Consider the following 12307-nt stretch of genomic DNA (forward strand, 5'->3'; position numbering starts at 1 on the left):
CAGAAAATGTAACCCCCTCCAGCATATCTATCTACGTTAGAGGGTTAGACTTTTATTTTGAAATTCCTTCATCTTTGGTCACATGAACTATATTGCTAAAAATGGCTGACAGGCGCACACAGATGTCAGTAACAACAGAGAAGATGTTTATGTTTTCATGTGTTTTTTATTTATCATGGACGTCTGTTCGGGCCGAGATTCATTCTGCAGTTCTCGATAAACAAACTGGCCAGCTGTCCTTGGAGGAGGGGTTCCGAGACGACTATGTAGCCTGGGCGAACTTTACCGACGACATCAAGAACTCGGGGTAAATTCAGTCATCTGATGTAGCTGTATCTCTGGGCTAGGGCATTACCGAGTTCCTCCGCTAACGCGCACAAACTCCCTGGACCAGAGCTAATCTAGGTTCATAGACGATGTATGAATAAAAATATGCGTTTGGGTAAACAGCGAGTTACCACAACCATTTTATCAGAATATGACTTCTGAATAAGTCTAGACAATAACGTTGGATTGATAATTGGGGTATGGCAGGCGATGATGTCCCCATGTTGCGGAATAAAGAGATGTGAAAGTCTAGGTTTGAAATCAAATGTAACCAATTACCGTTCCAAATTCTAATATGAAAGGAACATTTTTAAATCCACAAGGGCCTCATTTATAAACGGTGCGTAAATTTCACCCGAGATTTGTACAGAAATACTGAGATGTATAAACTTGGCGCACGCCATATATACGCATCAGACTTGTCATAAAAATATATGCATAAGTGAACGAGGATTAACGCTGCCTGAAAAACGCCCTACAGTCACTTGTTATGCTTACAATAACACCCTTTATTTGCGGTATAGTTTGGTACGATTCATGCAAAAGACGAGTTGTTAGATATTTACTTATCAATATATTATTGAGTTTCTATGTCCTGCCCTGGAGCCTGGACTCATAGACTAGACGTAACATAGTAAATGTAAATCCGGTACACTGAAATTGGTGTGGTTCCATAAATTAGATTACTTAAGGCAAAAACGAAAGTAGGGTGGATGAGTGTGCGTATAACGTGAACGTCTAGCTACCAAAAGTTTGCAAGTTACTACTTTTTACCTACTTTACAACTACTTAGCATGTTAGCCAACTCTTCCCTAACCTTAACTTTTCGCTAACCCTTCTGGGAAGAAGGCCTATGCTCCAGTTTTTGGGAAATTCGCTCAGCACTCCAGTCAAATTGGTCATGCTCCACTCAGCTCACATATTCTGGTTGGCAGGATGTTTAATCTTTAGCAGTAATTTATGCTGTATCTGGAAAATGACTGTCAATTTCTGAAATAAAAAAACATGGCAAGTTGTTGTGGACCTGTCAGCATACATTTTTTTGCATGAACTTTTCCCCCAACTTAAATGTGATGGACTGCAAGGGAATTCTGAAACGTAGGGCAGGCTACAAAAAAATATGCAATTACAGTAGCTTACTAAGGCCTACTTCAATGTAAAAATGACTGTATACCAGTATTATAAGCCACACTGCCTATGACAGTCCAAAACAACCATTTGGAGTTGAACTCCTCACCCAAACAAATTTGATCATGATGTATTTACTATGTGTTCTCTCCCTCAGCTGGGCATATCTGGAAGTGACCACTAGCGGACGCTATAATGATAGTATCCAGGCGTATGCTTCCGGGGCCGTTGAGGCTGCAGTCACCTCCCAGGTAAGGTAGAGACCATCTGCCCCAACCCCTAAACTAAAACCATATCCTGCTGGGGCAGTGGAGTCAATCTATAGCTGATTCTGTGTGTATTTGTGTTTGTCTCAGCTGATCTATAAGCACTGGATGAACACTCTTATGGGGTACTGCGGTCCGTTTACCTTCGAGTCGGGATTCTGCCAGAGACTGAAGGATTACATCACTTCCAACCTGCAATGGGTCAGACAGCAGATAGAGGAGCATCCACACTGTCCCTACTGGCACCAGGTACTGGCTGGGTCTGGGTCAGCCAGCATGCTAAATTATGAAGTGTCTGCGCCTTTTCTCTGTGTCTAAACAGTAAAGATTTATTGCTAGTGTGCCTCATTCAGTACACATTTGGGATCTAAGAATATCTTAGAGAATATTTTTCATTTAGACTTTCTCTCTCAGGTGCGGTTGGCGTTGCTGCAGCTGAAAGGTCTGGAGGACGGCTACAATGATCAGCTGTCATTTCCCAGTGGCCCTTTCACTCTCAACCCCTTCGGCTTCCTGTAAGTGTGGTCTGTGATTGGTGGATTTGAGTTCACCCCATTAGTGACAGTCTCTGTAAGCGCCCTTGATTTAACGCGGAGTACCCATCTCCGGAGCAATGTAAATGGTTCCAATGGGGTGAGCTAAATGAAGTGTGGCAACCCTACATTTTTATGTGGCTATTCAGACTTTTCCAGATGGGAGGAGACCTAGAGGATCTTGAAGGGGCCCTAAACAAATCCAGCCATTCACGGACTCTGGGCTCCGGCTCTTGCTCCGCCCTCATCAAGCTGTTGCCTGGCAACAAGGATCTACTGGTGTCTCATGATACCTGGAACATCTACCAGGCCATGCTGCGCATCCTAAAAAAGTACCAGTTTGCCTACCGTGTCTCTCCTACAGGTAACCCTAACCCCTAAACCTCTCATAAGGATAACTTAACTCTGCCTACAGCGTCTCAACGTCCCCCCTTTCCCCCTAACATATACACTCTTCATGAAACACTCCTTGAAACTCTGCATCTGAACACTGGGAAAGTCCAAACATGAGTTATGTGGTTCAGAGTTCTATATTTTGAGTTTGATTTCTGTGTTGTGTTGTTCTCAGACAGTGATATGATCCCTGGTGGAACCCAGGCGTTCTCTTCCTACCCAGGCTCCATCTTCTCTGGAGATGACTTCTACATCCTTAGCACTGGGCTGGTGAGAGCTGTGTGTAATATGTGTGGACATAGCATATACAGTGTGTGTATTCTTTTTATTTTAAAGATGTCCCTTAGGTTACTCTGGAGACCACCATTGGCAACAGTAACCCCGCCCTCTGGAAGTTTGTTCAACCAACCGGAGCAGTGATGGAGTGGCTGAGGAACATCGTAGCCAATCGGCTGGCTACAACTGGCAAGGCGTGGGCAGAAATTTTCAGCAAACACAACAGCGGAACGTAAGTCTCTGTGGTCCCTCTGGTTGACATTTCCCCTTTTTCCTATAGATGTCCACCATGTAGGTTATCTCTCCGGTTCGGTCAGGCTGGAGCTCTGCAAACCAACTTTCGTACAGGCTTTTGAACTATCCATTTAAAGGAAACTAGGAGAGGAAGAGTGAAGGGAACTATCTTTTTAAGGAATGAAGGGAAGTAAAACTATAATCGAGTTTATAAAACATCACATTAAATATCATGAGTGGGGGGAGGACAGAGTCAGCAGTTAAGTCAGCTGATAAAGTAGTGTCTCTAAAGTGCTGAGTTGTCTTTTATGACACACACTTCAGGCAGGTCTGGGAAAGCAGGGCTGGGACTTATCAGTAATGCCCACTCAGGCCAAAGTCCCCTGAGGTCAAAAGTGACACACTCATGTTGTTTTGTATGGTTACATTTATCTGTCTTCTGCAGCTTTTTGTTTATTTCTCTAGCCTATCTCTATCAGTGGAAGCTAGTGGGAGGAGCTATAGACTTTGTAATGGCTGGAATAGAATGGAATCCAACATGTGGTTTCCATATGTTTGATACCGTTCCATTTATTCCATTCCCGGCATTACAATGAGCCGTCCGCCTATAGCTCCTTCCACCAGTCTTCTCTGATCTCTAGAATATCTACACAGTGTCTTATCAGCCTCAGTTACTCAGCACAGTGGAACCTGAGAGTGACTAGTGTATCATAGTCATTAATTACTCAGCCTCTAAACAGACCCACATACCACATAGTGTCTACCTTTAAAGTTAATGTATTCCCTCGTGTGTGTGTTAGGTATAATAACCAGTGGATGATAGTGGACTACAGGCATTTCACTCCAGGGATGACAGAGACTAAGGAGCAGCTGTTTACTGTGCTGGAGCAGATCCCGTAAGACAGGCAACACACATACACACAACAACCTCTCAACACATGTACATTTTGAGAAATGGGCTGGTTATTTATCAGTAACATTAATAGGTGTGTGTGGTTCTGTTCTGTAGTGGGCTAGTTGTTCACTCTGATAAAACCCAGGAATTGCTGCAGAAAGGCTACTGGTCTAGTTACAACATCCCGTAAGTACCAATAACATCAAACTACCACACACTAGTAATGACTATATAATTAATAAAAAGAGGAGTTGACTGTGTCGGTCTTGCAGGTGTTGGAGAGGATGGTTATAATTTGTTCAGCTTTAACGTGTATATGTGTGACGCACACTCTCGCTTTGTGTTTGTGTAGGTACTATGAGGAGGTGTTTAATGCCAGCGGCTGTAGAGAACTGGTAGAGCAGTTTGGTCCATGGTTTTCTCTGGACATGAATCCTCGAGCCCAGATCTTCAGAAGGAACCAATCACACGTCACAGACATGGACTCCATGGTCCGCCTCATGAGGTACACGCCTCCATTCAGAGGCTTCAATCCAAATGTGTCACAGGAGGGAGATGGACAGACCTGCTTTTATACACGGTCATTTCCATGTAAAAGGACCCATGAGCACCAATGTGAAGTTTATAGGAACATGTCAAAAGTGTTTTTAAAATTTTAATTAAGGCATACATTTGGAATAAGCAAAGGCTTTGATAAGTGGTCAAACAGATGGACAATGGGTCCAAATCAAAGTTTATTTGTTACGTGGCCGAATACAACAGGTGTAGTAGACCTTACAGTGAAATGCTTACTTACAGGCTCTAACCAATAGTGCAAAAAAGGTATTAGGTGAACAATAGGTAGGTAAAGAAATAAAACAACAGTAAAAAGACAGGCTATATACAGTAGCGAGGCTACATACAGACACCGGTTAGTCAGGCTGATTGAGGTAGTATGTACATGTAGATATGGTTAAAGTGACTATGCATATATGATGAACAGAGAGTAGCAGTAGCGTAAAAGAGGGGTTAGCGGGTGGTGGGTGTGACACAATGCAGATAGCCCGGTTAGCCAATGTGCGGGAGCACTGGTTGGTTGGCCCAATTGAGGTAGAATGTACATGAATGTATAGTTAGTGACAATTCATATATGATAAACAGAGAGTAGCAGCAGCGCAAAAAGAGGGGTTGGGCGGGGGCATACAATGCAAATAGTCCGGGTAGCCATTTGATTACCTGTTCAGGAGATAGATATGAATGTACTTAGGTGTGAAAAGTGCAAATCAATCCCAGAACAACAGCAAAAACCTTGTGAAGATGCTGGAGGAAACGGGTACAAAAGTATCTATATCCACAGTAAAAAGAGTCCTATATCGACATAACCTGAAAGACCGCTTAGCAAGGAAGAAGCCACTGCTCCAAAACCGCCATAAAAAAGCCAGACTACAGTTTGCAACTGCACATGGGGACAAAGATTGTACTTTTTGGAGAAATGTCCTCTGGTTTGATGAAACAAAAATAGACCTGTTTGGCCATAATGATCATCGTTAAATTAGGAGGGAAAAGGGGGAGGCTTGCAAGCCGAAGAACACCATCCCAACCGTGAAGCACGGGGGTGGCAGCATCATGTTGTGGGGGTGCTTTGCTGCAGGAGGGACTGGTGCACTTCACAAAATAGATGGCATCATGAGAAATTGAAAATTATGTGGATATATTGAAGCAACATCTCAAGACATCAGTCAGGATGTTAAAGTTTGGTCGCAAATGGGTCTTCCAAATGGACAATGACCCCAAGCATACTTCCAAAGTTGTGGCAAAATGGCTTAAGGACAACAAAGTCAAGGTGGCCAGAATTGAAAAAGCGTGTTGCGAACTAGGAGGCCAACAAACCTGACTCAGTTCCACCAGCTCTTGGGAATGGGCCAAAATTCACCCAACTTATTGTGGGAAGCTTGTGGAAGGCTTTCTGAAACGTTTGACCCAAGTTAAACAATTTAAAGGCAATGCTACCAAATACTAATTGAGTGTATGTAAACTTCTGACCCAGTGGGAATGTGATGAAAGAAATGAAAGCTGAAACAAATAATTCTCTCTAGTATTATTCTGACATTTCACATTCTTAAAATAAAGTGGTGATCCTAACTGACCTAAGACAGGGAATATTTACATTTACATTACATTTAAGTCATTTAGCAGACGCTCTTATCCAGAGCGACTTACAAATTGGTGCGTTCACCTTAAGACATCCAGTGGAACAGCCACTTTACAATAGTGCATCTAAATCTTTTAAGGGGGGGGTGAGAAGGATTACTTTATCCTATCCTAGGTATTCCTGAAAGAGGTGGGGTTTCAGGTGTCTCCGGAAGGTGGTGATTGACTCCGCTGTCCTGGCGTCGTGAGGGAGTTTGTTCCACCATTGGGGGGCCAGAGCAGCGAACAGTTTTGACTGGGCTGCGCGGGAACTGTACTTCCTCAGTGGTAGGGAGGCGAGCAGGCCAGAGGTGGATGAACGCAGTGCCCTTGTTTGGGTGTAGGGCCTGATCAGAGCCTGGAGGTACTGAGGTGCCGTTCCCCTCACAGCTCCGTAGGCAAGCACCATGGTCTTGTAGCGGATGCGAGCTTCAACTGGAAGCCAGTGGAGAGAGCGGAGGAGCGGGGTGACGTGAGAGAACTTGGGAAGGTTGAACACCAGACGGGCTGCGGCGTTCTGGATGAGTTGTAGGGGTTTAATGGCACAGGCAGGGAGCCCAGCCAACAGCGAGTTGCAGTAATCCAGACGGGAGATGACAAGTGCCTGGATTAGGACCTGCGCTGCTTCCTGTGTGAGGCAGGGTCGTACTCTGCGGATGTTTACTTGGATCAAATGTCAGGAATTGTGAAAAACTGAGTTGAAATGTATTTGGCTAAGGTGTATGTAAACTTCTGACTTAAACTGTCGATTATATATTTTTTTTAAAGTGTTGAACATCTAAAATATTTTCAGAAAATAAAGCTCTAGCACCAAGAAGATAAGACTTTTTATTTATTTTACCTTTATTTAACTAGGCAAGTCAGAGAGTTGTCTCTAGAGAGTTGAAAACAGCAGGTCTGGGACAGGTAGCACATCCGGTGAACAGATCAGGGTTCCACACAGGACACCAGATAAGACGGGAGAAATACTCCAGATATAACAGACTGACCCTAGCCCCCTGACACAAACTACTGCAGCATAAATACTGGAGGGTGAGACAGGAGGGGTCGGGAGACACTGGCCCTGTCCGACGATACCCCCGGACAGGACCAAACCGGCAGGATATGTCCATTGCTCGTGTTTCTTGGCCCAAGCAAGTCTGGAGTTAGGGGAGTTAGAGCCCTGTCTAGGCAGGATATAACCCCACCCACTTTGCCAAAGCACAGCCACCACACCACTAGAGGGATATCTTCAACCACCAACACACTACCATAAGACAAGGCTGAGTATACATGGGGCCAAAGGTGTAACGTTAACTTACACAGCGACTCAACTTTCGTAAAACTTGTTCAGGAAACCTAAACTCGATTCTGAACCTTAAAACTTACTTCAAATATGATGCTTTCGCCAATCGCGAAAAGAGCTTGTGGAGCTGTGGAAATATTCTCTCTTCTTCTGTCTGTTATTCTTATTCTTTTTTATCTCGCAACCAACGTTAATATTCTCTCTTCCCTGTCCTCGATTTGAAAAGGTCAAAAATAAATACTTCTTTCAACGAGGTGAAATGAGATATCAATCAGCATCAAACTGCCAGTAGCAAATTAAATTTTGGTAGATGTGTGTTGTGCTGTACATTGATGTCCAAACTTGTGAAACGTAGACGTATATGATTGGTTCAGATTTGGTCTGGACTAGAGGTCGACCGATTATGATTTTTCAACGCTGATGCCGATTTATAATAAAAAATAAAAAAACAATTTAAATTAAAAAAACATGTATTTATTTGTAATAATGACAATTACAACAATACTGAATGAACATTTATTTTTAACTTAATATAATACATCAATCAAATCAATTTAGCCTCAAGTAAATAATGAAACATATTCAATTTGGTTTAAATAATGCAAAAACACAGTGTTGGAGAAGAAAGTAAAAGTGCAATATGTGCTAACGTTTCAGTTCCATGCTCAGAACATGAGAACATATGAAAGTTGGTGGTTCCTTTTAACATGAGTTCATGTGTAACGGTATAGCTTCCGTCCCTCTCCTCGCTCCTCCCTGGGCTCGAACCACAACGACAACAGCCACCATCGAAGCAGCGTTACCCATGCAGAGCAAGGGAAACAACCACTGCAAGGCTCAGAGCGAGTGACGTTTGAAACGCTATTAGCGCGCGCTAACTAGCTAGGAAGTTGATAGGCTTGAAGTCAAACAGCGCAATGCTTGACGCATAACGAAGAGCTGCTGGCAAAACGCACAAAAGTGCTGTTCAAATGAATGTTTACGCGCATGCTTCTGCCTACCACCGCTCAGTCAGATACTTGTATGCTCAGTCAGATCATATGCAACACAGGACACGCTAGATAATATCTAGTAATATCATCAACCATGTGTAGTTAACTAGTGATTATGATTGATTGTTTTTTATAAGATAAGTTTAATGCTAGCTAGCAACTTACCTTGGTTTACTGCATTCGCGTAACATGCAGTCTCCTTGTGGAGTGCACTGAGAGAGAGGCAGGTCGTTATTGCGTTGGACTAGTTAACTGTACGGTTGCAAGATTGGATCCCCCGAGCTGACAAAGTGAAAATCTGTCTTTCTGCCCCTGAACGAGGCAGTTAACCCACCGTTCCTAGGCCGTCATTGAATATAAGAATGTGTTCTTAACTGACTTGCCTAGTTAAATAAAGGTATTACATTTTTTTTATATATAAAATTTTAAAATCGGCAAATCGGTGCCCAAAAATACCGATTTCCGATTTGTTATGAAAACTTGAAATTGGCCCTAATTAATCGGCCATTCCAATTAATCGGTCGACCTCTAGTCTGGACCATCCAAATTTGTCTTGTTTGGGGCAGAGCTCATTAAAATAATAGCCACTGTGTAGAATAATACCCAAATATGCAAACATGGATATTGCATATTTATACCTTTTTTGTACCTATTTAGAAAGAATCACCATGAAGAGAATTACATTCATAGTTATGCATTTCTTTGTAGTACACATCAGGAACCCATGATTCCGTTACTGCAATTCCGTTGCCAGGTGTAAAATCCACTTCACTTACTGTAGTTCAATATCCAAGAGATTTTCTCAATGTGTCATGTCATAGCTGACACCCCATTTGTTCTGCAGACATTGTTGAATCTTAATTCAGATCAGATATTTAAGAGTTTTTGGAAAATTTGGACACACAAACTGAGGAAGATGTTTCCAAACTTTGCATCTGTACAGTTCTTCCATTAAATGTTTTGTAAAATGTTCAGTGTAAATGGTTAAAAGTAGTGCTTGTGCAGAGTTATGTTTTGTTTGGCATACCTTTTTAAGTGAAAAATCGGAGTCTCAGCTCAATTCCGTTACTGTGGAATTGTCCACACCTGACCTGTATACGAGTACCCCTACTGACATTTTAGCCTATGTATAAAAATATCCCTTCCCGCTCTCTCTGTGTAGGTATAATAACTTTAAAGAGGACCCATTGTCACGGTGCGAGGGCTGCGACCCGCCTGCTAACGGGGAGAACACCATCTCGGCCCGCTCCGACCTGAACCAGGCTAATGGGACATATCCCTTTGGAGCGCTGAAGCAGAGACCACATGGTGGAACGGATATGAAGGTAAGGCTGTACTCCCTCTACTTTTGTCTTGCTTCTCCATCTATCTAAGTATGAATTAGGTGAGCTGCAATGTCATGTCTCCTGTGGGTATCACTAATTGGCTGTGTGCGTACCATTCCTTGTGTGTAGGTGACGTCTTATGAGATGTGGCGTGAGTTTGGGTTCTTGGCAGCGAGTGGACCCACGTGGGACCAGGTACCTGCTTTCCAGTGGAGTTCCTCTCCCTACTCAGACCTGATGCACATGGGACACCCCGACACCTGGGCTTTCACACCTATACATGTCACCTGGTCTACCTAACCCGTAACCTTTTAAATTAACCCTACACGCACACATCCATCAGTGTAAGAAAATAAACTGAGGGGTGCTGGATTTCATTTGAAAAGGGGAAATTATTACAAATGTAATGCAAATGGATATACAGTACAACAGTAAGCATATGTTTACTGCACTGCTGTTTGAGATAAGGGAATGTGTTTTAACAGTTTAAAAAACAAAATAATTTTTTGCTCATACTGGCTGTCTCATATTGAATGTAATGTGAGATGGTATAACTCTGTTTGAAATGAGACTTCCACTATTGACAATATTGAGGTAGGAAATTGTACCTCTTAGATGCACAAAAAATACTTTGTTTGGGCAATAGAGAATGATTTTTGTTTTCCATTTTTAAATCTGTTTTCAATTTGAATCCTAAAGTATTCTACCATTTGATTCATGCTGCTAAGGCACTGGTCAATTCATTTAATTCATATCAACGCTATTAAGACCGTAATCAGATCAAAATATGTATTACATTTCTCATTTGACAGGGAAAGGCTTGAATGTGTCCAGTTTTTTTTATTCAATGGTCAATGGTTGTCATTAAATGAGTTTTGAACTTCAGTTGTGTGCTGTAGCTTATTCATAAATACAAAGCTGGCATACTGTCTTTTGTTGTCTGACACTGTTCTATCAGATGGCACAGACTTTCTGAAGCCTACCTGAAAGCAAAAAGAAACATTATTTTCTCACCACTTTTTCATAGCAGGACTTTTTTGTAGCAGGTTAGAAGACAGGTTGTTAGGAAAAGGGTTCTAGTTAGAGTTAGCGAAAATGCTCTCCTAACCTGCTACGAAAATCACTTCGTATCAAAGTAATGTGAAAAGTGTCCTGAAAGCAAAACAATTCTGACTGAAAAAAGGGATATACGGTCATCACACCTTTTTAGATCCAATGACAATGCAGGTGGCTCTGCTTTCCACCAATCAACTGTTTATCTGAGTTTGATCTTTCTGATTCCTCTGCCTTTCAATTCAATGGTCATAAATATTCCTGCATAAACTGAGTTTGAAATGTAACTACCAGTAACTGTTACTAGTACTAGCTAGTTTTCTCATGTGAACTGCTTACTTCAGATGTAGCTAGTTTAGAGCTGGATGGTCATGATTTAGTTTGCAATTGTATCAAAGCATGCTTGCTAGCTGGTTGACTTCGGATCCGAGTTAGTTGGAGAGCTAGATAGTATGGGGATGTGTGGCTAGCTAGGTGCTGCACTTTTGATATCAAGAAAAACACAGATACGGAAGTTGTACTTTGACTGGTAAATTCTGTTGTCTGTCTTACCCTTGACAACATGGCAAGCAATGTACGGTGGTATTGCAGAGAACAGCTCGAGGCTTGATGTTGGACTAAACCACGTCATCCCTGTGGACCTGTCTCTAAATCACGTGGCGAATGCAATGCTCTTGTGGTTTATTTGTCTGAATTCTGTATAGCCGTCAGTTTTTATAGCAGCAATCTGTTGTATTACAGGTGTGTCATGGGTTCCTGGCAGTCTGTCTGCTAAATGCATCTTGGGCATGCAGGTCAAAACATTCCCTGTATGGGTCGCAGACTGCAGACTACTGTAGATTAACAGGAAAATGGAAATGCATATTTTCTTTCAAAGGACTAGAACCACTTCCTGGCCTCATTGGCTCACAAGTTCTGTGCGAGAGCCAATGTCACAGTAATGGTGATGGTCTCCTCTCTTCCATTCAGGTAGAACAGCATTGCCTAATTTCACCCAGAGCCCTCAAGCCATCACCCATTTTGTTCCTGTGGGTGCCGCTGGCTGTAAAGGAGAGCTCAGACATCCAATTCCTGAGCAACCTCCACCTCCATGCAATGTATTGGCAAGTCTAACAGCTAATGTTGCACATTTCATGCTATTGTTAATTGGTTTTATATGAAACCATTCTTTATAATACATAAATGAGATGTCCAGTTTTGTCAAGCTGAAATAACTAGCAGCAATACAACTTGACAATTACCTTAGGTAAAGAGGCTGAAATGTGACGCAGGTGTTCTCTCCATCTGTGTGGGGCAACTTGCACACTTGCCTTACTGTCAGCGCACATACACATTCTACTTCCGATACTGTGAGTGATACACACATACTTAGTCTTACATACACTGATTCATTCACCTGTTGCATACAACTCTGTAGAGTGCCTGGATAGC

General features: G+C 42.5%; 1 protein-coding gene across 1 annotated transcript; it reads left to right on the forward strand.

Annotated features, from left to right (window-relative positions):
• The first annotated feature begins 11 nt into the window (after positions 1 to 11).
• Positions 12 to 10708, forward strand: plbd2 (phospholipase B domain containing 2). The gene is made up of 12 exons (XM_029678254.2): positions 12 to 307; positions 1613 to 1706; positions 1812 to 1970; positions 2136 to 2236; positions 2404 to 2618; positions 2823 to 2917; positions 2995 to 3155; positions 3958 to 4053; positions 4167 to 4238; positions 4405 to 4557; positions 9661 to 9823; positions 9953 to 10708. Exons 1-12 carry the CDS (start codon positions 102 to 104, stop codon positions 10121 to 10123), a joined length of 1686 nt encoding a protein of 561 aa, XP_029534114.1. The 5' UTR covers positions 12 to 101; the 3' UTR covers positions 10124 to 10708.
• Positions 10709 to 12307: the final 1599 nt, after the last annotated feature.

The sequence above is a fragment of the Oncorhynchus nerka genome, linkage group LG13 (genome assembly GCF_034236695.1).
Source record: "Oncorhynchus nerka isolate Pitt River linkage group LG13, Oner_Uvic_2.0, whole genome shotgun sequence".
NCBI classification, from domain to species: Eukaryota; Metazoa; Chordata; class Actinopteri; order Salmoniformes; family Salmonidae; genus Oncorhynchus; species Oncorhynchus nerka.